At 46.2% G+C, this 25,989-nt stretch overlaps 1 protein-coding gene across 1 annotated transcript in view; it reads left to right on the top strand.

The window, feature by feature from the left end:
• Positions 1 to 6,830: 6,830 nt before the first annotated feature.
• The window catches only part of LOC121569516 (synaptic vesicle membrane protein VAT-1 homolog), a gene marked incomplete at its 3' end in the record, with an annotated part of 41,587 nt that continues 22,428 nt past the window's right edge, over positions 6,831 to 25,989 (top strand). Inside the window, exons 1-2 of the mRNA XM_041880543.1 lie at positions 6,831 to 7,569; positions 13,916 to 14,123. Of these exons, the coding sequence (XP_041736477.1) occupies positions 7,150 to 7,569; positions 13,916 to 14,123 (628 nt within the window). The remainder of the gene's footprint in view (positions 7,570 to 13,915; positions 14,124 to 25,989) is intronic.

Below are 25,989 nucleotides of genomic sequence, written 5' to 3'. Positions count from 1 at the left end.
AAGAGACACATGGAACGAGGGGTTAATACGATAGTCACTAGGCAGTTGTAATCTGTAACACACCTCGTTCAATCTTCTCAGGACTTTAACGACCCCACAAACCGCCGACCCAGTTTCCGGCAGGGCAGGCGGAGGGCAGGTTTCTGGTAGAGAGCCAGACTCGATCACCAGGTGCGTACACCGGCCCCTCACTGCGGTGGAGATCGGCGCTCGCCTTCTGACGACGGATGGCCCGCTGCAGGTGGACGTGTGCAGCGTTCCACGTCTCCTCCGAGCGCCCGTACCCACTCATCCACGGCAGGAGCCTCGATCTGGCTCTGCTGCCACGGTGCCAGAACCGGCTGGTAACCTAACACACATTGGAAAGGGGATAGGTTGGTTGAGGAGTGGCGTAGGGAATTCTGGGCCATTTCTGCCCAGGGAACATACCTTGCCCACTCCTCCGGCCGGCCCTGGCAGTATGATCTAAGAAACCTACCCACATCCTGGTTCACGCACGTTCCACCTGCCCATTACTCTCTGGATGGTAACCCGAGGTCAGGCTCACCGAGACCCCCAAACGCTCCATAAATGCTCTCCAGACTCTGGAGGTGAACTGGGGACCTCGATCAGACACAATATCCTTGGGTACCCCGTAGTGCCGAAAACCGTGGGTGAATAGAGCTTCGGGCGGTCTGTAGGGCAGTAGGAAGACCCGGCATAGGGAGCAAACGACAGGCCTTAGAGAACCGGTCCACAACGACCAGTATGGTAGTATTCCCCTGCGAGGGGGAAGGTCTGTGACGAAGTCCACCGAGAGGTGAGACCATGGTCGTTGTGGAACGGGCAGGGGTTGTAACTTACCCCTAGGCAGATGTCTAGGCGCCTTACACTGGGCGCACACCGAGCAGGCGGAGACATAAACCCTCACATCCCTGGCTAACGTTGGCCACCAGTACTTAGCGCTAAGGCAGTGCACTGTCCGGCCAATACCAGGATGTCCAGAGGAGGGTGACGTGTGAGCCCAATAGATCAATCGATCCCGAACCTCGAGCGGAATGTACGTCCGACCCTCCGGGCATTGAGGGAGGACTAGGGTCGGTGCGCAACGCCCGCTCGATCTCAGCATCGACCTCCCACACTACCGGTGCCACCAGACAAGACTCCGGCAGTATGGGAGTGGGCTCCACGGACCTCTCCTCCGTGTCATACCGCCGAGACAGTGCGTCTGCCTTACCGTTCTGTGACCCAGGGATGTACGTGATCTTAAATACGAACCGGGCTAAAAACATGTTCCACCGCGCCTGGCGAGGGTTCAGTCTCCTAGCTGCCCGGATGTACTCCAGGTTACGGTGGTCAGTCAAAATGAGAAAAGGGTGTTGAGCCCCCTCAAGCCAATGCCTCCACACCTTTAGGGCCTGTACCACGGCTAACAGCTCCCTGTCCCCTACGTCATAATTTCGCTCCGCCAGACTGAGCTTTTTGGAATAAAAGACACAGGAGCGGAGTTTAGGTGGCGTGCCGGACCGTTGCGAAAGCACGGCCCCTATACCGGCCTCGGACGCATCCACCTCTACCTGAAATGGTAAAGCGGGATCCGGATGCGCCAGCACCGGAGCCGAAGTAAACAGGTCCTTCAGTCTCCCAAAAGCCCTGTCCGCCTCGGCTGACCACTGCAAACGCACCGGACCCCCCTTCAACAGAGACGTTATGGGAGCTGCCACCTGTCCAAAACCCCGGATAAACCTCCGGTAGTAATTTGTAAACCCCCAAAAACTGCTGCACCTCTTTAACAGTGGTTGGAGTCTGCCAATTACGCACGGTTGACACCCGGTCAACCTCCATCTTCACCCCTGACGCAGACAACTGATAACCCAAAAAGGAGACCGACTCCTGGAAGAACAGACATTTCTCTGCCTTGACATACAGGTCGTGCTCCAACAGCCTCCTCAACACTCGGCGCACCAGGGCTACATGCTTGGCTCGGGTAGAAGAGTACACAAGAATGTCATCTATGTACACGACCACCCCCTGCCCCTGCATGTCCCTGAAGATCTCATCCACGAATGATTGGAAAACTGAAGGAGCGTTCATCAACCCGTATGGCATGACGAGATACTCGTAATGACCCGAGGTGGTACTAAACGCTGTCTTCCATTCATCGCCCTCTCTAATGCGTACCAAGTTGTAAGCGCTCCTGAGATCTAATTTTGTGAAGAAACACGCCCCGTGCAATGACTCCGTCATAGTCGCAATCAGCGGGAGTGGATAACTGTATTTCACCGTGATCTGATTGAGACTACGGTAATCAATGCACGGGCGTAACCCTCCATCCTTCTTCTTCACAAAAAAGAAACTCGAGGACGCAGGGGAAGTGGATGGCCGTATGTATCCTTGTCTCAGAGATTCGTCTATGTACAGTGGGGGAAAAAAGTATTTAGTCAGCCACCAATAGTGCAAGTTCTCCCACTTAAAAAAGATGAGAGAGGCCTGTAATTTTCATCATAGATACACGTCAACTATGACAGACAAATTGAGGGAAAAAAATCCAGAAAATCACATTGTAGGATTTTTAATGAATTTATTTTCAAATTATGGTGGAAAATAAGTATTTGGTCACCTACAAACAAGCAAGATTTCTGGCTCTCACAGACCTGTAACTTCTTCTTTAAGAGGCTCCTCTGTCCTCCACTCGTTACCTGTATTAATGGCACCTGTTTGAACGTGTTATCAGTATAAAAGACACCTGTCCACAACCTCAAACAGTCACACTCCAAACTCCACTATGGCCAAGACCAAAGAGCTGTCAAAGGACACCAGAAACAAAATTGTAGACCTGCACCAGGCTGGGAAGACTGAATCTGCAATAGGTAAGCAGCTTGGTTTGAAGACATCAACTGTGGGAGCAATTATTAGGAAATGGAAGACATACAAGACCACTGAAAATCTCCCTCGATCTGGGGCTCCACGCAAGATCTCACCCTGTGGGGTCAAAATGATCACAAGAACGGTGAGCAAAATCCCAGAACCACACGGGGGGACCTAGTGAATGACCTGCAGAGAGCTGGGACCAAAGTAACAAAGCCTACCATCAGTAACACACTACGCCGCCAGGGACTCAAATCCTGCAGTGCAAGACGTGTCCCCCTGCTTAAGCCAGTACATGTCCAGGCCCGTCTGAAGTTTGCTAGAGTGCATTTGGATGATCCAGAAGAGGATTGGGAGAATGTCATATGGTCAGATGAAACCAAAATAGAACTTTTTGGTAAAAACTCAACTCGTCGTGTTTGGAGGACAAAGAATGCTGAGTTGCATCCAAAGAACACCATACCTACTGTGAAGCATGGGGGTGGAAACATCATGCTTTGGGGCTGTTTTTCTGCAAAGGGACCAGGACGACTGATCCGTGTAAAGGAAAAAAATTAATGGGGCCATGTATCGTGAGATTTTGAGTGAAAACCTCCTTCCATCAGCAAGGGCATTGAAGATGAAACGTGGCTGGGTCTTTCAGCATGACAATGATCCCAAACACACCGCCCGGGCAACGAAGGAGTGGCTTCGTAAGAAGCATTTCAAGGTCCTGGAGTGGCCTAGCCAGTCTCCAGATCTCAACCCCATAGAAAATCTTTGGAGGGAGTTGAAAGTCCGTGTTGCCCAGCGACAGCCCCAAAACATCACTGCTCTAGAGGAGATCTGCATGGAGGAATGGGCCAAAATACCAGCAACGGTGTGTGAAAACCTTGTGAAGACTTACAGAAAATGTTTCACCTGTGTCATTGCCAACAAAGGGTATATAACAAAGTATTGAGAAACTTTTGTTATTGACCAAATACTTATTTTCCACCATAATTTGCAAATAAATTCATAAAAATCCTACAATGTGATTTTCTGGATGTTTTTTCTCATTTTGTCTGTCATAGTTGACGTGTACCTATGATGAAAATTACAGGCCTCTCTCATCTTTTTAAGTGGGAGAACATGCACAATTGGTGGCTGACTAAATACTTATTTTCCCCACTGTAAGTCTCCATAGCTCTCTTCTCCTCTTGAGACAGAGGATACACATGACTCCGTGGGAGCGCTGCTCCTGCCTGGAGGTCTATCGCACAATCTCCCTGCCTATGAGGAGGCAACTGCGTCGCCCTCGATTTACTGAACACGATAGCCAAATCCTCATACTCGGGGCGAATGTGCAGTGCGTGCACCTGGTTTGGACTCTCCACCGAGGTCGCCCCCACGGAAACACCTAGACATCGCCCCACACACTGGGCAGACCACTCCATCAGAGCCCTCTCCTGCCACGAAATAGACGGATTATGGAGACTCAACCAGGGAATTCCCAGCATCACCGGATACGCAGGAGAGTCGATCAGATACAGTTGGATAATCTCCTCATGACCCCCCTGCGTACACATCCTAAGTGGTGCTGTGACCTCCCTGATCAAGCCCGATCCCAACGGACGGCTATCTAGGGCATGAACGGGGAATGGGACATTAACAGGAAGAAGGGGAATCCCTAATTCTAAACAAAATTTACGATCAACAAAATTCCCAGCCGCGCCTGAATCTACTAGCTCCTTATGCTGGGAATTAGGTGCAACCTGTGGAAAACGCACAGGTAGACAGAAGTGCGCAACAGAGAGCTCTGGGTAAGTGGGGCGCCTACTCACCTGGAAGGACTCCCCAGTGCGGAGCCTGCTGTCTTCTCCCCTAGGAGACCCTCCCCAGCACCTGGCCGCGGTGTGTCCTCCACGGCCACAGTTGGTGCAGGGGACGGCCCCCCTCGTGCTCCGACCCCTCCTCTCTCTAGCGCCAGCTCCCCCGAGCTCTATCGGGCTCGGCTCGGAGGTGCTGGAGGATGGAATGGACGGACCCCCCTCGGAACGTCCGCGGGTAGCCAGCAGGGTGTCCAGCCTGATGGACATGTCCACTAACTGATCGAAAGTGAGGCTGGTATCCCTGCAGGCCAGCTCCCGACGGACGTCCTCCCGTAAACTACAGCGGTAGTGATCTATGAGGGCCCGCTCATTCCACCCTGCATCCGCCGCTAGAGTTCGGAATTCTAAAGCGAACTCCTGGGCGCTCCTCCTCCCCTGCCGGAGGTAGAACAGACGCTCCCCCGCCGCTTTCCCCTCAGGTGGATGGTCAAACACAGCCCTGAAGCGGCGGGAGAACTCAGAGTAGGTGATAGTGGAGGCGTCTATTCTCCTCCCACTCGGCGTTGGCCCATTCCAACGCCTTGCCGGTAAGACAGGAGATGAGGGCGGACACGCTCCGTGTCCCGAGGGCGCCGGGTGTACGGTGGCCAGGTATAGTTCCACCTGCAGAAGGAAGCCCTGACACCCGGCAGCGGTCCCATCATATGCCCTCGGGAGCGAGAGCCGAATTCCCCTGGGTTCCGGAGCTTGAACGGGCTGACTGGCCGATGGTGATGGCACGGGAGGTGGAGTTGTGGGTGTCCCTCTGGTCTCCCAGCGTTGAAGGGTGTTGATCACGTCCTGAAGGGCGGTCCCGATACGAAGGATCTGATCGTTCTGCTCACGGACCCGTTCCTCCAGAGACTCAGGTGCTGCTGCGGCTCCTGCTGATTCCATCTTTAGGGTGTGTGATTCTGTCAGTGGGTGCTGTAGGTGGGTGTGGTGCAGGAATCAGGCGCAGGACGCAGAAACTTAGTCCAAAAGACTTTAGTGAACAATCACTTAGAACACGAGCCAAAAAAGCCCGGAGGCGAGAAAATACGCACACAGGCGTAAAACAAAATGCGCACTAACATGTGCGAGAACCCTCTCCAAACAGAGGAGGAAACAACGAAGCACAGACAACCAACAGTAGCGCAATCACACACAACACATGACAAAACACAACGAGAACTTATAGGACAATAATGAGCGCTAAACGATAACAGGTGTACAACATAAAGACAAAACCAAACGAACATTGAAACATACAACGGTGGCAGCTAGTACTCCGGGGACGACGACCGCCGAAGCCTGCCCGAGCAAGGAAGAGAGGCAGCCTCGGCCGAAACCGTGACATTTATGTAAATAAGGTATTTATGTTTTTTATTTTTTATAAATGTGAAAACATTTCTAAAAACCTGTTTTCACGTTGTCATTACGGGGTATTGTGTGTAGATTAACTATGAACAATTTAATTTAATCAATTTTAGAATAAGGCTGTAACGTAACAAAATGTGGAAAAAGTCAAAGGGTCTGAATACTTTCCAAAGGCACTGTATGTAATAGTAATTAACCATTAGGATAGGGGGGAACATGTATGACAGCCAGACACTTGTATTTGCAATATAAGTAGGAAGGCTTTCACAAAGTATTATATCTATAAGGCATGTATTCAGTAATCTTTCTTCTTTATCTAATAAATGTGTTTATTCATTCACAACTAGGATGTTGCTGGGCCCAGCACAGGCAGTGTGGTCCCATGGTCTTCTGGTACCAGTGCTGTGGGAAAGGATGCTAGGCTTAGCAGAGACAGCTCAGAAGTGAGTGCAGTGGAGGAAGGAAGAAAACAGAGAGACACAGATGTACTGCCAGTTCCTTAATATGTTGGCTCTATATATAATAGCAATTAACACTTAGGAGTGACAGACAGACAGACAGACAGACAGTACAGTAAAGGTTGAGAAACGCTGTACTATAGTTGCCTATGTTATTTGTCATTACCATTACTGCCTGTGTGTATAAGTCACGGGGATGTGTGCTGGTGTGAAATGCCAGTGCTGATTTTTTGTCCCAGTCCGCCCCTGGCTATGCCGAAATGTATAGGCGGACCCAGTCAGTTTTGTCTATAAAATCCACTTGTCGTTCCTCCTCCTCAGTAACTCTGCTCTCCGGGTTTTGTAGCTCGCCTCCTTCTTGTCCCACTCACACACACTGTCAGAGCGCGGAGTTGACAACCTCTGGCCACTGTAGCTGTTGCGAGGCAGCCTGCTCTTTCCTCAGCTGAAGCTCTCATTGACTCGGGTCTGTGTCCTAATGCAAGGCTGCTGAAGAAGCTCTGAGAATCAGGTTTTTACTTCTCTCTTTGCTCCTGACTAACTCAGAGCCGACTCATCAACGCGTCATTACAGCAAAGCGCCTAAAGACAATACGGATAAAAAATAAGTGAACGTTTAATTTCAAGACTTGTCACTGTCTACTAATACTCTTCACAATGTCTGGCGATGATGCACCTGCTCAGCAGCAAAACGCTGAGGAAACAAAGCAAGAGAATAAACCCAGCGAGGAGCCGAAAGCTGAGTCCAAGCCGGAGTCACCACCAGCCAGTGCCACCGAGGCGGCAGCCACACCGGCGGCGACCGAGAAGGTCCCCGAGGAAGAGCAGTTCACCTACCGCTCCCTGGTACTTTCCGGCTACGGGGGCTATGATAAGGTAAAACTGCAGGTGAAGAAGGGGAAGCCGGCACTCAAGGCCGGAGAAGTCATGGTGCGGGTCAAGGCATGTGGGCTGAACTTTGCCGACCTGCTGGCCCGGCAGGGTCTGTACGACCGGCTGCCGTCCCCGCCTGTCACGCCGGGGATGGAGTGCTCCGGGGAGATCGAGGCTGTGGGAGAAGAGGTGACGGATAGAAAAGTAAGCGCGCCGCATCCTCTCCGCTCTCTCCTCTCCATCTCTCTCACTTCACCTGCTTCTGAAGCCATTGTCGTAGAAATTATTTAGCCTACTATTATGATTGCCTAGTAAACCATTTGACAATTTCCATGACCAAGAATATGTTGTCGGCTACTTTGTCGGCTACTTTGTTCCAAATAAAGCACATTTGGTTAACTCATTTCTTGAGGTATTTGGGTTTATATCAGGCTGCTGTTTGATTTAGGGCGTGTCAGTCTTTGCTATTGATTTGAACTGACAATCCCGTCTCATGTGTTCATGTTAGTAATCTATTACCAGCATCACCATCATCATCTCCACATTCAACACTAAAAGCCTAGACCAATACATTGGAATTTGACTGATATCTGATTTCAAAATAAGGCAGGCTATTTGTCCACAGTCTCAAAATGACCAGAGAGTTGGAACAATGACAGCCCACAAGAATAATGTAGCCTAATTCCCCTGCTGACTGCTTTGGAGGGGTTTTGCCATCCCTGACACTGGTGCGTAAATGGAGAGCATAGCAGCAGAGTACTCACTCAGTCTTCTGAGTGGAAAGTTACAGGCCGAGCAGTGCATTTGTTTTTTTATGCTTCCAGCTAAGGACCCAATTGTCTAATTGGCAGTGAGTTCAACGAGCCAGCGCCCCTCGTCTACGTATAATCAAAATGCGTTGGTTTGCGCACGGGAGATTGACAGCTCCAAATTGGGAGTCGCGCCAGCGGCTAGACAGCTAACCTGCTGAAAGGGGTAGCACTGTACTGTGGATTTGGAGAGATTGCAATGTTATCTCTACGTCTAGGGGATAGAAACATCGAGATAATTAAACCTTTTAAAAAACATTCCGCATTTAGCAAGTTAGAGCGCCGTGAGGGGGTGGGAGGGAGGGAGGGGGGTTTAAGGGGAGGAGGAGGAGGATGACGCCACGCCGTAGTGACACGGTTGCCTTTGTTACGGAGAGCGACAGTGGCGCACGCACTAAGCGAAGGGAAAGGGCGAGGCGCGAGACCATGAGAAGACGAAAATGTAAATGATTACTCGCGCTCTTTGTCAACAGACATGTCTTTGGGAAAGTCATAAATCACCAACCTTGTGATTTTTTTTATGTATTTGAAATTAATATTGTTATATTTTGCATACACCGCCCATTAAGCAGCATCTCCTTTTATGGTATACACTGAGTATACCAAACATTAGGAACACCTTCCTAATATTGAGCTGCACCCCCTTTTGCCCTCAGAACAGCCTCAATCGTCGGGGCATGGACTCCACGAGGTGTTGAAAGCGTTCCACAGGGATGCTGGTTGACTCCAATGCTTTCCACAGTTATGTCAAGGTGGCTGGATGTGCTTTGGGTGGTGGACCATTTTTGATACACACGGGAAACTGTTGAGCATGAAAAACCCAGCAGCGTTGCAGTTCTTGGCGCCTGGTACATACTGCCATACCCCATTCATAGGCACTTAAATCATTTGTCTTGCCTATTCACTCTCCGAATGGCACACATACACAATCCATGTCTCAATTGTCTCAAGGCTTAAAAATCATTCTTTAACCTGTCTCCTCCCCTTCATCTACACTGATTGAAGTGGATTTAACAAGTGACATCAATAAGAGATTATAGCTTTCACCTGGTCAGTCTATGTCATGGAAAGAGCAGGTGTTCTTTTATTTTTTGTACACTCAGTGTATTTCCATACTATGAATATGTTGAAATAACTGTATTATTTTGCTTATCTGCTTATCTATCTTATATCTTCACATAAATCCGTTGTCATATAATCAGCATTACTTGTATGATAATAACATTGCCTATGCATTGATCATTCCAGGCTATCTCTCCTTGTTTGAATAGTGTGATGAGTCATGTTTGACTGACAGTTACATTACTGACGGCATGGCAACACCAACCACATCCTTTCAATGGAGCTAATAGCAACATATTGTGCCTAACGTCCCCTTAAATGTGTTACATTTTTAATAATATTGCGATTTAGACATATAGTAGCCTAGAGATATTTTTGTTATATTATTTGAACCTGAGACCGAAAACCATCACAGATAAAACTCTATGAGAAAACCACAATGTTCACTAAGCACAAAGACTTGATGTATATTCATTGCCATTTTTACCACACCAATCATATGTTCTGATGTTATAACCCTGTTATAAACCTTTATTGCTCTTAAACAATTGATTAACCTTACATTACAAAACTCATTGACATGAAGACAAATTGACCCAGGTCTAGACTAATTAAAATAAGAATACTCTGCAGTTGTGCTGATGTTGCATTTGGACCATGTCAGCAAGAGCCATTAAAGCACAAAAGAGAAGGTGCCAGATCAGTCTAAGTCTGCGTCCCAATGACACCGTATTCTCTATGTAGTGCACTACTTTGGACCAGTGCCCATAGGCCTCTGGGCAAAAGTAGTGCACTATATAGAGAATAGGGTGTCATTTTGGACGCACACTAATAATATCAGTGCACCTCTGTCTCAGCAGGGAGTGGTCATGTCCCTGACATCCACTGGACCTGAAGAATCCGTAGGGATGAGATGAGCATATAGAAGCATCTATATACCAGAGTTATTGGTTCTGTGTTGGTCTTTGACAGCACAATGGTACTAGACAGCATAATATATGATATGACCCATGTCCTATTAGATACTTCCCTGGCCTCACTGCACTTTGTTAGTCATGCAGATTGGATTAGAAGGTCACACACACACACACACACACACACACACACACACACACACACACACACACACACACACACACACACACACACACACACACACACACACACACACACACACACACACACTGCAGTCCCAATACTACCCCTACCTTCCCCCAACTCCAACTCCCTAAATTAAGAGCCAATCTTCCTAATGGATAGAGATCTCTGTGTTTTGGCAGGAGGGAGCTCACAGGGAATGTGCTGACCTTAGTTGTAGTCACTGTTTTTGGGAGGCTTCTGACCTCACTGGGTCTCTCTCTCTCTCTCTCTCTCTCTCTCTCTCTCTCTCTCTCTCTCTCTCTCTCTCTCTCTCTCTCTCTCTCTCTCTCTCTCTCTCTCTCTCTCTCTCTCTCTCACAGACACTCACATACACAGACACATGCACACATACACACACACACTGTCACTGAGTCTGCAGTGACACAGTGACTGGATGTGGGTTAATACTACAGTGACATCACCCCGAATAACCGCACTAGCAGTGCAGGGAAAGGGGAAGAGTGAGTAAGTGACAAAAAGAGGGAAATATCCCAAATTACACTCAGTACCCATGACTGACAATCAACATCAGCACTTTCTTCACTAAACCCTTTTTCTTTTTTGAGAGTATAAGCTTTAGCTGAGCTCTGGTAGGATCTGACCCATATGTTCTCAATTATCTCCCTCCGGCCCACATTGTCAGTCTGGTATTTCCTCCGTCCCTCCTACCTCGCTCCGATCCGTCCCTCTTGTCCTCCTTTTCGCTACAGATGGGAAGCACACTCGTAGCATGCGTTTTGCACAGTCTGTCTTCATAGTCGGCCATAAACCACGAAGAGAGGAGAAAATCAGACGCCTGAAACTTGGAGACAAACAGACATCATGTTTCTGAGTTGTCGTTCTTGGTTCCTCTCGGTTCTGTAGAGGTTTTTTGAGTGTGTGCTTTCATCAGTGTTATAACAACTATTATGTTACTGTGAACAGTTGTAGCCTATTAGTAACAATATTTGCTATTGTAGTGCCGTAGTCATGGTAACAGCTGCAATGGTAGAAAGAGCAGGCTGAAAGCACAGATTATAGGTAAAACTCAAGGTAGGTGCCATTCTTGAAAAGGGCGGGCCCGTGATCCTGACACATGTAATGCTCCATGTATGACCGTCTCAGTCTCACACAGTTCACACATTAGCAGACTAAAGGGTTTATAATTGTCCAAAACATGTACGCATACAAACAGTAGTGTTCTAGAATATTGGACCGTTGGCTTTTATACTTTTGAATTCTCAGCACAGCTCAAGCAATTTCTCCAACTGTCAACACATTCAAATGAATAGAGGAAGCGTGCCGGAGATGCCTTTGTCGGGAATTGTGGGGAAGTGCGCGTTCGGGCTGAGTGTCACCCGTGATGGTGCAAAGCCGTGTAGCTATGTCACAATGGGACGCCTATAATTTACGCTTAACAATGTTAGAGGACAACACTGCTGACACAACAGTAGGATGAATACATTGTCCTTTGTCCTTTAATCTAATCTAGGCCCCATGAGAACATTAAGGTGCCATACTGAGTTCACAGCTACTCCTCCGGTTGAGACTAGAATCCATGATCTAACCAATTGGGGGCAAAATTTGCTGAGATCGTCAAACCACATAACCTCTGACTTGTAGCCCACATACCCCAAACCTGAATCACTAGTTGATAAAGGCCATTGCTGTACAGCAGCTGACCACAAGGCTCTTTGAGAAGCTCCCCCTCATACACTGTGTGGTGACTTCATTGGAGGCTGGAGAGTCAAGGGGGGAAAGGACATGAGAGAAGTAGGAGGGGGGTCACACAGTAACAGGTGCTGTGATAGGCAAGTCACAAGAAGGACTTTGGCCTAGAGTGTGTTTGAGTGTGTTTGTGTGTGTTGTTCTTCTGATTGCGTGTGTGCATGTGTGTGCGTTCTTCTGGTGTGTGTGTGTGTGCATGTGTGTGTGTGACGGCCACTCACATGCCTAACATGGGCACACAATACTTGCCGATGTAGTTGAATGTGATGGTTGAGTCATCAGTGTGTTTCCTGTTCGGCTCTAACGCCTCCGCCTATTGATCCTACCTGCCACACTGGAGCTCCAATTAACAGACTGAGGGCAATGAGTTTCACTACAGACACAGTGAGATGGAGAGAAGGATTTGCAGAGGGAAGGAAAGAGACAGTGAAAGATGAAGACTGATAGAAAAAGGAGTGAAAGAGGAAAGACTCAAAACGCATCAGCTTGAGACAGCGATATAAAGAGAGGGAGAGTGAATGAGAGGGAAGAGGGAGATCTCTCTAATTGGAGTGGATAGACAGACAGCGAGGCACATCGCTCCCTCCAGACCATTAGAGAGGCCCGGGCGGGCGGGAGGATGGTGGGGAGGTTGGGGCGGGAGGAGTGAGTTTGTTCCCAGGAGGAGAGAGCTTGTCTTGTGCTCAGCCATGGAGAAGAATCTGGCAGGGCCGCTGATGAGTGGAGAGCGGCCAGGGGAGACGATGGGACCCATTGTCCTGTCTCACTGATGAGGAAGAGGGGAAACGGGCAACTCCTCGCACAGGGCCCATGGAGGGAGGAAGAGAGAGGGAGGGAGGGAGATAGAGAAAGGGAGACGGGAGGAGGGAGGGAGATGAAAAGAGAGGGGGTAGAGGAGATACTGTACAATACAGATAGAGTGAGACAGAGGGAGATGGCGAGAGAGACAATCAGAAGAGATACTGAAGGAGTGAGAGAGAGAGACAATCAGAAGAGATACTGAAGGAGTGAGAGGGAGAGACAATGAGGAAGAGTGACAGGTTGAGGGAAAGGGAGAGCAGTGGAGCGAAGGAAGGAAGGAGTCAGATGGATGTAGAGGTGGGGTGGAGGAGGAAGAAAACAGGAAGAGGGTTTGAATGCAGTGGTGGGCTCTGTTTCCTGTGTCCCTGGTGTGTTCCTCCCTGATTGGCCAGTCCCTCGGCGGGGGGAAGTTTACAGTGGGGCTCTTCCTCCTGAACAGACAGGAGAGGGTCGGAGGTTCCTGCTGCTCTGATAAGTCCGAATGGGGACACGGCGCCCAAAATGACAAGCAGGGGAGAGGAGGGGAGGGGGGTTGGGGTGATAAGGAGGGAGGTGATAATTATCAGAGAGAGAGGAGTAGCAGTGGCGGCTAATGCCACATCATGTTATGTTGTTGACTGTTGTCACAGTGTGTGGTCAGAGTGAATGTTTTAACCTATAAGGTAAACAACAAATGGGAAAATAACAGACCTATAAAATTCTGCCCAACACCAAACCACAAAACAACTGATCCCTTGCTTTCCATAAACATATCCACTTGTATCTTGTGAACTAAATGACATTACAGTAGATATACAATAGTTAGGGTTGCAAAATTCCAGTAACCTTACCCACATTCCCAGGTTTTCCCAAAATCCTGTTTGGAGGATCCAGGATTTCCTGCTTATTCCCTCCTGATTCCGTGAATCTTCCAACCAGGATTCCTGGAAAACCTGGGAATTGTCAAAAATGTACTGGGATTTTGTAACCTTATAGTAAACCATGACTTACCCCCCCCCCCCCTTCTGTGATGTCACTTCCTGTCCATGCAGGTGGGTGACAAGGTGCTGGTACTGAACCGCTGTGGGCTGTGGCAGGAGGTGGCCGTGGTGCCCGCTACCCACACGTTCCTCATCCCAGAGGGCATGACCTTTGAGGAGGCAGCCGCCCTCCCCGTCAACTACATCACCGCCTACATGATGCTGTTTGACTTTGGCAACCTGAGGCCCAACCAAAGCATCCTCATTCACTCTGCTGCAGGTAGGACCCAATCACCATAGACACTGTGTAGGTAGGAACCAATCACCATCACTGGTATAGGGACAGAACACAAAACCAGGCACACACCCCATAAAATTTACCCATGAATGACCCATAGAATTAGAGTATGTACTATTGTAATTTTAATCCAAGGACACACTCATTTCTTAGTATACACCCGCAGGCCAGCAGGGGGGTCTCTGCCATTCAAAGGAACATTAATGTATACATTGTGAATATGAAAACATTCATTGGGAAAACACAGTGATAAGTCTTGAATGGTGTGTAGTGCTAAACCCATAGTCCAGTCCAGGTCAAGAATGTTGTGTATTATGAACACAAGGAAATGCATCAGTCTGATTGGCAATCTGTATTGTTCCATAGCTCCTGTCTATGATTGTGTATTGTAACTATGAGAATTATGAGAATGAATAGTATTGTAGATGCTATTTAAGAGTATTGTAGATAATCCAGTACAGTATTGTAGATACTACATAAGATCCAACCCTGTGTATGTCAGTACCGAGTAGAGCAGAGAAGTGGTGAGAGTTGGGGTTGGAGGAGCACCTGTCACCTGGCTTTGGGGGTCAGAGTGTACTGTGTGGGGGTGGAGGAATAGGGAATGGGGGAGTGAGGGGGTGTAAGCACCTGGGTATGGGTGTGTTGAGGTTTTGAGTGTTTTTGAGCGTAAGAGCGTGAGTGTCTCGGTTGTGTGTCAAGGACAAGGCCAGCTGGTCAAAATGGAAGACACTTATTTTTTAGTCTTCCTGTGTGTACAGTACATGCATGCCTGCAGTGTGCATCTGTGTATGTATGTCAACACATTATGTAGTGTGGTTGCATTGGGAATCAGAGAGGTATCATGTGCTGTTTGGGTAGAGGTGTAATGCAATTGTTTTTAGGTAAGGGAGCGCAAAAAATATATTTAAATGACGTCATCATTTCCTCAATCAAAGTTTGTACCGACAAATGTAGCCTATTGAATGTCATTGTAGAATAGGCCTATGCATAAAATGCATCCTCCGATTGCAACGTCTGCCTATGCCCACACATATTGTCTCAAGACAATGTTCTATTTTTAATACCCTCAAACACCAAGTTAGGCTACCTAATTTCAAAATAGGCCATCATCACTGTCAATCGTGAATGATAATTCTTCACGTTTTACCATTGAAACAACCAAACCGCATCTGCATCTGTAAAATACAAATTAATCAATATATGATCTTGTGAGACATTGATTCAGCTTTGATCTAATAATATAATAATAATAATAATATGCCATTTAGTAGACGCTTTTATCCAAAGCGACTTACAGTCATGTGCGCATAAATTTTTTATGTATGGGTGGTCCCGGAGATCGAACCCACTACCCTGGTGTTACAAGCGCCATGCTCTACCAATTGAGCTACAGATTAGATTAGATTAATTAGATCTAACTTTACTAAACGAGCACCATTGTGAGAAGCGATAATCTTCTATGTGTAATAATAATAATAAGTGATGACAAGGACTATTAGGCGTAGAGTGTTATTTTAAGTAATTGGAGCGCCCTTCCTGGTGCTGAAAGGACAGAGCCAGGATTGCGCAATGATGTTAAAGAAGTTGAACTAACTTGTGGTGCTGAAGGATAGCTCTGTCATTCGGCCAGTTCAGGAACAAACAACAATAATTTGCAGCATAGCCTGATAGGCCTACGACTATGTGATATAGCTATTTGTAGGCTATAGCCTAATGGAAATACAAATACATATAGCTTAATATCATTGCACTGTTTGCGAGGAGAGCTTTAGTTGTGAGTAGGCATTTCATTGTATTGTGTAGCTTACACTACACTGTATCATAAATAAACGTTGATTTGATAAGCTTGAAATCATGGTTACAATATACCCTATTACAGGATAAAAGAAAACAGAGGTGAACTATCAATTTTAGAATTTAGTTATATAGATTAAACATGCTATCAAATCAATTGACCAAGTAGTGAACATAAATCATTACTACGTAGAATTGCAGGAAATTCGTTTTTTAAAACAGCCATAAAATCAAGCTTTTGGTGTGGTGTATTCATGCATCTCAATAAACTATAACCTAAATGCATTATTACCTCCAACTTGGCCCAATTCACATTTACAATTTCCCACCCTGACATACCAAGCTAGAGCTGCATCAGTCTCAACCAATAGCCAATATAGTCTAAATATCCCAAGCAGGCTACAGCAACTTCCAGAGAGGGTCAGGCTCCTTGGGGTTTGCGGTGGCCAGTCTTGTTTGGGTGTTCTTGGCAGAACGGTGTTAACGTAACCAAGTGGTCGCATATCGTTTTGGGTTCCACTGCGCAAGAGGGGGTCCGTGGAGTTTTCTGAACATCAATGCAGACACAGGGTGAATTTGGATTATACATCTCGCTGGAGTGATAAGGTTCATGTGGCTAAACTCCGCAGAGCTGCAGGGAATGAGACATTTAGCCTCCGACAGGCCTCTGCAGTGCACACACGTAGCCTACATTTCTTTATCATTCTTGCCACCGCCAGAGTGAAAACAGGGATGAAACCACCATTTATCTACACTATATATACAAAAGTATGTGGACACCCCTTCAAACCCCGTTGTTGACAGGTGTATAAAATCAAGCACACCGCCATGCAATCTCCATAGGAAACATTGGAAGTAGAATGGCCTTACTGAAGAGCTCAGTGACTTTCAACATGGCACAGTCATAGGATGCCACCTTTCCAACAAGTCAGTTTGTCAAATGTCTGCCCTCATAGAGCTGCCCCGGTCAACTGTAAGTGCTGTTATTGTTAAGTGGAAACGTCTAGGAGCAACAACGTCTCAGTCGCGAAGTGGTAGGCCACACAAGCTCAGAGAACAGTACTGCCGTGTGCTGAAGTGCATAGCGCGTAAAAATTGTCTGTCCTCGGTTGCAACACTCACTACCGAGTTCCAAACTGCCTCTGGAAGCAATGTCAGCACAATAACTGTTTGTCGGGAGCTTAATGAAATTGGTTTCCAAGGCCAAGCAGCCGCACACAAGCCTAAGATCACCATGCGCAATGCCAAGCGTCGGCTGGAGTGGTTTAAAGCTTGCCGCTATTGGACTCTGGAGCAGTGGAAACGCGTTCTCTGAAGTTATGAATCACGCTTCACCATCTGGCAGTCCGACGGAAGAATCTGGGGTTGGCGGATGCTAGGAGAAGGCTACCTACCCCAATGCATAGTGCCAACTGTAAAGTTTGGTGGAGGAGGAATAATGGTCTGGGGCTGTTTTTCATGGTTCAGGCTAGGCCCCTTAGTTCTAGTGAAGGGAAATCTTAATGCTACAGCATACAATGACATTCTAGACGATTCTGTGCTTCCAACTTTTTGGCAACAGTTTGGGGAAGGCCCTTTCCTGTTTCAGCATGACAATGCCCCCGTGCACAAAGCGAGGTCATACAGAAATGGTTTGTCGAGATTGGTGTGGATGAACTTGACTGGCCTGCACAGAGCCCTGACCTCAACCCCATCAAACACCTTTGGGATGAATTGGAACGCCGACTGTGAGCTAGGCCTAATCACCCAACATCAGCGCCCGACCTCACTAATGCTCTTGTGGCTGAATGGAAGCAAATCCCTGCAGCAATGTTCCAACATCTAGTGGACAGCCTTCCCAGAAGAGTGGAGGCTGTTATAGCTGCAAAGGGGGGACCAACTCCATATTAATGCCCATGATTTTGGAATGAGATGTTCGACAAGCAGGTGTCCACATACTTTTGGTCATGTAGTTTACCTCTAGGCTGCTATACATGTTTACAGTATTTGGTTTGTCATTCTAGGGTTCTTAATGGAATTTCTGTGGTAATTCAACATAATTTATTTCGAATTGATCAGAGTACATTTTCCAGAAATAGTTTTGCCAGCTCCCGCACCTCTCTGATTCAGAGGGGCTGGGTTAAATGCAGAAGACACATTTTGGTTGAATGCATTGAGTTGTGCAACTGACTAGGAATCCCCCTTTCCCCTTTCTCTCCCCCGCGCTCCGGCAACACTACACTGCGTTTGGGACAGTATGTGGGTAGATATGGCTATGAGAAGCACAAATGAACTATCCATCTGTGTATGTTAGAGAGGAACCACGTCACTCTACACTGAGTACCGTGGGACAGTCAGTGCAGGTGTGTGTGCCCCTTGACATGGAACACAATAATTACGAGATTGAGTATGAGATGAATGTATTACTGTAATATACACAAATGTGTTTCAGAGCTAGCGGAGCCTAATGAGTCAGGCTAATCACTCAGTGAAAGGTCACCGTGGAATTCACAGGTGTTTATTTTCATTACTATTATTTAGCTGATGGCATTCATCAAATTGGACCTTAGAGACTTGATGTGGAACTCAGTTTGCTTGGGGTTTTGTGCACTGTAAAAGTGTATGGTTTCCATAGAAGAGGGGGCGTGCGACACTAAGTGTTCCCTCTGGTCTGGTAGAGTGTAGTGTAGTCCCAAATGGCACCCTACATAGTGCACTACCTTTGACCAGAGCCTATATAGGGAATTATGTTCCATTTCGGACACAGTCGACGCAGGGCTGGACCTCTGGTTTCTCATGGCTCCCAGTGAGCCAGCTCTTGGCTCTCCAGCTGTCTGTACGGACATAAGGATTAGAGCAAAGGATTACTGAATTCATGACAGAAACATTTGCCTAACAGCCTCTTTGCCTGAAGCATCATTCTTCTTCACTCTTTCTTTCTTTTTGAAATCCCTCATGATATTACACACACCCACTCAGGGTCATGAAACAATCTATAGATTTGTATATTCTTCACTGATTGTAGAGGCAATTTAGTTTCAAATGCAGTTATTGTGTTTGTAACATTAGAGGCAGTAGTTACACTAGCTGCAGCAGCAGTGGTACTTTTATATGCATTTCTTTTGAGTACACATATTTAGGCCCTATTCCCACTACGAGAGATGAAGGAGAGTTTGAGGAGAGATTTCTACTTTTCAATTCTTGGTCCGCAGCTCAAATTGACCGAAATATCACAGTAGCCACTAGCCAGTAAGCAAAAAGTATTCAACAATCCAAGCAACTTTTCTTCTAAAATATATTACAAATTTGAATAATGCAACCAAACCATATTACACTCTTGAATAATGCAACAATCCACAAGCATGTACAGACAATGAAAGGGTTTATTTTCTTGTCCGTATGTAACACGAGGGATATGAACAGGGTCTCCCACGTCTTAGACCTTCAGACCAAGAGGAAATTCCCTCTTGGACCGAGGGCAGACACTGGTTTGGAAGTTCACAGGCGGGGCAACCTCATCATGGGACATTCACCCCCCTTTGACCTCCTCCCCTATGAGAGACCGCCCCACTTGGGCGCCATTGTAACAGGCGGGATATAAACCTGGGGCCCGTATCCACAAAGCATCTCAGAAAATATCCTAGGAATCCTGATAAAACCGTTTTTAAGACAAAAATAACTCCCAGCTCAGAGTGTTTTAGGATGATGTTAAGACACTGCCCAGACAAACTCTGAGACATGAGAAAAATTAACTCATAAACGTTTATCTCAGCTGGTAATCACGACAGTTTGAGGTACCGCAAAGGAAAACTAGTGATGACGCTCATTGACATTGTTGCAAATAATCGGGAATAACCAATCGCAATGAGGCATCGCCAGCTGTGAACTCTATAGCATACTTCAGACAACCACGGTGAATGTGGCTGTACATCAAATGTTGCAATGGTAAAACATTTGATATAATTTTTCCTGACACGATCACTTCTCTTAATTTTCGCCTAATATGTTGGCATGCATAACCTTTTTTTTAACCAATTCTGATGATTGTTAAAAGCAATACAATATCAACACACTCGTCACTGCCATTTAACAACTCTACATCGCATTGGCACAGTCGGCCTCAAGTCACTTGCCGATAATGTTGCAAACAACGTTGCATACAACGTTTGAAAGGTCTATCACTTTCATCGAACACAATCAAAGTTAACATAAGCCCTAGATGCCTTCAATTGCCGAATTTATAGGCATGTCCAATTTAGGCATCTTTTTTAACAACGTGATATTGCTCTCCAAAGGGATAACTTGAAATAACATAATGTAGGTAATTAAATAGTCGAAAGAAAAACATGTTTATTTATTAGCCTATTTGTTATAAGTATTTAGGCATATCATGTGAAATAGGCCACGTGAAATCATTGTCAACGGCACAAGAGATACATGTATATCTAGATTATTTATGGATTGATTATATAGAATTATCAAAACATTATTTGAATAACTCCAAAACAATTGCATGTGGCACATGAACCACTGACTCGCTGCATCTTTCTATTATCAAGACACCTGCTGGTAATTCTTAACGGGTTAGGACAGCTCATGAGATGTCCTAAATATCTGTCGACTAGGTGTGACTCTTATGACTAAAGAGGCTTTATGCATAGCTTTTATTTTTACCCATAAGAGTAGGAGTAAAATGTCTCTATTCTCAGCACTTACGACCAATTTTATACTCTGTGATGCTTGGTGGATACGGGCTCGGGTCTCCCACGGGAGCAACCAACGTCTTAGACCAAGGCTGCATTCCAAACACATTCATTTTACCCCCTCAGAACCTTGCGCTAGCCACTTTCCCTCGGGGGAATCTGCGTCGAAACCGGATGCAGTTTGATTGCCATCTTAAGTGGAGGTCCAATTCACAAACATTGCCCCCTAGGCCCTCGATTTAGCTTGAGGGAGCGAGTGAAGAACTTTGATCACTTGTGGGGTTGATATGACCCACAATTCAATGCAAACTGTATTCATGTGTCAAACTCCGGTGGCCGCGAAGTGTCAAATTGAATTAACATGGCTGCATTTTCGGCATGTGAAACAAAATTATGACGCTAGCTTGCTAAAACATATATATATATATATATATATATATATATATATATATATATATATATACACACAGTTGAAGTCGGAAGTTTACATACATCTTTGCCAAATACATTTAAACTCAGTTTTTCACAATTCCTGACATTTAATCCTAGTAGAAATGCCCTGTCTTAGGTCAGTTAGGATCACCACTATATTTTAAGAATGTGAAATGTCAGAATAATAGTAGAGAGTGATTTATTTCAGCTTTTATTTCTTTCATCACATTCCCAGTGGGTCAGAAGTTCACATACACTCAATTAGTATTTGGTAGCATTGCCTTTAAATTGTTTAACTTGGGTCAAACGTTTCGGGTAGCCTTCCACAAGCTTCCCACAATAAGTTGGGTGAATCTTGGCCCATTCCTCCTGACAGAGCTGGTGTAACTGAGTAAGGTTTGTAGGCCTCCTTACTCGCACACGCTTTTTCAGTTCTGCCCACAAATGTTCTATAGGATTGAGGTCAGGGCTTTGTGATGGCCACGCCAATACCTTGACTTTGTTGTCCTTAAGCCATTTTGCCACAGCTTTGGAAGTATGCTTGGGGTCATTGTCCATTTGGAAGACCCATTTGCGACCAAGCTTTAACTTCCTGACTGATGTCTTGAGATGTTGCTTCAATATATCCTCATAATTTTCCTTCCTCATGATGCCATCTATTTTGTGAAGTGCACCAGTCCCTCCTGCAGCAAAGCACCCCCACAGCATGATGCTGCCACCCCAGTGCTTCACGGCTGGGATGGTGTTCTTCGGCTTGCAAGGCCCCCCCTTTTTCCTCCAAACATAACAATGGTCATTATGGCCAAACAGTTCTATTTTTGTTTCATCAGACCAGAGGACATTTCTCCAAAAAGTATGATCTTTGTCCCCATGTGCAGTTGCAAACTGTAATCTGGCTTTTTTATGGCGGTTTTGGAGCAGTGGCTTCTTCCTTGCTGAGCGGCCTTTCAGGTTATGTCGATATAGGACTCGTTTTACTGTGGATATAGATACCTTTGTACCTGTTTCCTCCAGCATCTTCACAAGGTCCTTTGCTGTTGTTCTGGGATTTATTTGCACTTTCGCACCAAAGTACGTTAATCTCTAGGAGACAGAACGTGTCTCCTTCCTGAGTGGTATGACGGCTGCGTGGTCCCATGGTGTTTATACTACCGTACTATTGTTTGTACAGATGAACGTGGTACCTTCAGGCGTTTAGAAATTGCTCCCAAGGATGAACCAGACTAGGTCTGCAATTGTTTTTCTGAGGTCTTGGCTGATTTCTTTTGATTTTCCCATGATGTCAAGCACAGAGGCACTGAGTTTGAAGGTAGGCCTTGAAATACATCCACAGGTACACCTCCAATTGACTCAAATGATGTCAATTAGCCTATCAGAAGCTTCTAAAGCCAAGACATCATTTTCTGGAATGCTCCAAGCTGTTTAAAGGCACAGTCAACTTAGTGTATGTAAACTTCTGACCCACTGGAATTGTGATACAGTGAATTATAAGTGAAATAATCTGTCTGTAAACAATTGTTGGAAAAATTACTTGTGTCATGCACAAAGTAGATGTCCTAACCGACTTGCCAAAACTATAGTTTGTTAACAAGAAATGTGTGGAGTGGTTGAAAAATGAGTTTTAATGACTCCAACCTAAGTGTATGTAAACTTCCAACTTCAACTGTATATAGATGACATTGATTTTAGTATTGGCAAATGGGAATGATGCTCAAATTGGCTTAGTCTTGTAGTAAGGAGACTATAAAATGTAGCTAGCTTCATAAACATAGTTTTGGTAATTCAGAAATGTATTGGAATAAATGGCCATACTATAAAACTAGCTAGCCATCTATGGGTAATTGTAGCTAGCTACCTGACAGGAGTGCTAGCTGGCTACGTTAGCTTACTAGGTACATTAATAGCTTTAGGTTCGTTGTTTTTTCAACTTCAAGTTTTCCACCAAGGACGTCGCCTCTCCGATCATCACTCTCCCTTGCTTGGGCAAGGGACATTTAAGTTACACTCGGCTGTGACGATTTAACACGTCATTCAAGGGCTGAGGGTATAGGGCCGAGGGCTGTCTACTTTGTGTTTGGATTGCAACCCAAGAGAAAATTCCCTCTTGGGCTGAGGGTGGACACTAGTTTTGAAGTTCGCAGGTGGCGCCAACTCATCACGTAACCATGACCGACTCATGTCCGCTACATGTACATATTAAAGCGCTGACAATACACAACTGACTCAAGTAACATTAGCATATCAATAATAAATGTTTACCCGTCCCATACGAATATAAAAGACAGTAACGTTATCATACAGTGTCATTCATATTATAATATAGTCTACACAGCTAGCTAGGTAACGTTAGCTAGTAAGCTAGCTAGCTAAACAAAATAATTTCTGCATCCTCACATAAACGTGCTGACTGTAGCTATATGCTGAAGATTAGCTGAACCATAGCTAGACAGGAGCTCTTAGGCTTACACTAGCCACCATATTAAAGTTACCTTAGAACAAACCAGGCTTCATTTTATCAACATCATGGAAGTCATTAAAAGCAAATTACGACTGAAAACGTTGATAATTCCCTGGGGAGTAGCTTCTTGCCTGGACCTCAATGCAGTCAAGCAACAACAACAAAAAATACACTGTTGAGATATAAAGCTACGGCGATAATATCAGAATGGAACAGGCTACTACTACAATTTCAGGTACAAATTCAATAAAACAAGCAAATAAAATAAGGAAAATGTCTGTACATTTCAGCTGTTTCAAAAACATTGCTATGCTATTCAAATGTTTACTGTAAGAGTGTTGGCTTAACGAAACAATTCGGTGTACAGAACTTCAGTGTACACGGATACATGTTTTAATAGTGGACACAGACAAGCCAGTCAGCGTTTTAATAAGATTCAGTGACTCCATTTGTACAGCTCTGTATATTAAAACAGCAGGTGGTACTGCATGAGGACACAAGGAGCCATTTCTCATATCAAATCGCAGGGCATGGCCAGACAGATATGCTTTAATTGTCTGTCATTTTTATTGGCAATAAATCAATATATAGATCAACAGCCAGCTTCTTATCGTGGCAACCATAGGGTCATTGTTTGATGAGCAATCTTCTGCTTCCGCTGTCATCAGTCTCTTCATCAATGTTACTCAGTTTCTTCCCTCTTAGCGACCTGTGGTGCCGTAGAGCCATGCTGGTGAATAAGAGACTATTAGAGCTCTGTCTATGGCTCTATATGGCTCTATGGGGGTGCTGCTTCGTGTTGTCAACAGGCTGCTAACTTGTTGGCTCCCACTGTGAGGACCCAGGCAGAGAGGTGTCTAGCTCATTGCCTGCAGCAGCAGCACCACCCCCCACCCACCTCATGACAAGGACACATGCTGTATGTCCTCTCCAGCATAATTGCCACTGTCAATGTTTTAGCTCTCTGGAGCTTATTACATAGGCCTTCTCTCTCCTTGTACCCAAGTGAAGAGACCTCAGCTAAGGAGGCCGAAGTCAAAGGTACCTCTGTCATAGAGTTTAATACAGAGAGTTCCCCTGGTGTGTCAGTGTCATGGCTGTGTGTGAGCCGTAAACCGCTGACTGACCCCAACTGCCTCTCTCTCTCTCGTGGGCCTGTGGGCCGGCCGTTCCCGTCCCCTCTCCCCAAACAATGGCATGTTGTTCTCCTCCCATCCCGCCCCCTCTGTCCGCTGGGCTCACACATCTGCATCCTCCCGTCCTCCACCTCCCCTCCTCCCCCCTCCACACGACCCCCACCGGGGAGGCTCCTCATGACCATGGTGTATCAGTGCTTGATACCTCGTCATCGAGGAACGTGCATACATTTCCCCCTTTGTTTTCTCCAGAGGGACAGGGCAAGGGAAGGAGAGCAGTGACATTTGGATGTGTTTGGGGGGGCGGGCGTCCACTGTGCCCGGCCAAGAGCCTTTTCCTGCGACCTCTCCCTGAACTGGACCCTGTGTTTATGGATTAGGTCTGGCCAGCAGCCCTGCATGCCACCACACACACTAACACACACACACACTAACACACGCACACTAACACACACACACACATGCACACTAACACACACACACACACACATGTGCACACACATACATACACAATTGACTGGGCCTAGGCCTGTGTGGTCTGACTAACACTACCCTGTATCAACATTAGTGAGAGAAGAGAAGAGAAGAGAAGAGAAGAGAAGAGAAGAGAAGAGAAGAGAAGAGTGTGGATGAAAAACAGATTAAGAGTGAAGACGATAATGGAAGTGGAGAGAGAGGTGACAGAGTATAGAGAAAAGTACAGAGATGTTGATATTACCTGCTCACTCTACACTCTTAGAAAAAAAGTTCCAAAAGGGTTATTCGGCTGTCCCCTTAGCAGAACCCTTTTTGGGTCCAGGTAGAACCCTCTGTGGAAAGGTTTCTACATGGAACCCAAAGGGGTTCTACCTGGAACCAAATGGGTTCTACCTGGAACCAAAAATGGTTCTTCAAAGGGTTATCCTATGGGGACAGCCAAAACGTTTTAGGTTCTAGATAGCACCTTTTTTTCTAAGAGTGTAAGATATCGCTCAGTATGAGATACAGACAGAATATCGCTTTGGTATTTTATCCTAGAATTTCAGTCAAATCACATCTCTACTTCAGCATATCCTTTAACAGTCTACAATGACTCCCCACTGTCTAACTATGCTGTGCTGTAGGTCTTACCCTAGTTCAGTGAATGCTAATAAGGGCTGACTGTTGGAGAGGAGAGGAGACCTGGTTGTGTTTGTTCTTCGGGCCTAGCTGGCTGGCTGGCATCATACCCAGACGCAGATCAGCTGCACTGATAGCATAGGAAAACCAGGGCATGCAGCCTCCCCTCCGCTCCAACCGCCAAACCACCCTCCAATCAGAATACGCTCTCACTCACAACCGTTGCCTTATGACCCCATTGAACT

Source organism: Coregonus clupeaformis, chromosome 30 (assembly GCF_020615455.1).
Source record: "Coregonus clupeaformis isolate EN_2021a chromosome 30, ASM2061545v1, whole genome shotgun sequence".
Taxonomy (NCBI): Eukaryota; Metazoa; Chordata; class Actinopteri; order Salmoniformes; family Salmonidae; genus Coregonus; species Coregonus clupeaformis.
This window is presented reverse-complemented; position numbering and strand designations above follow the sequence as displayed.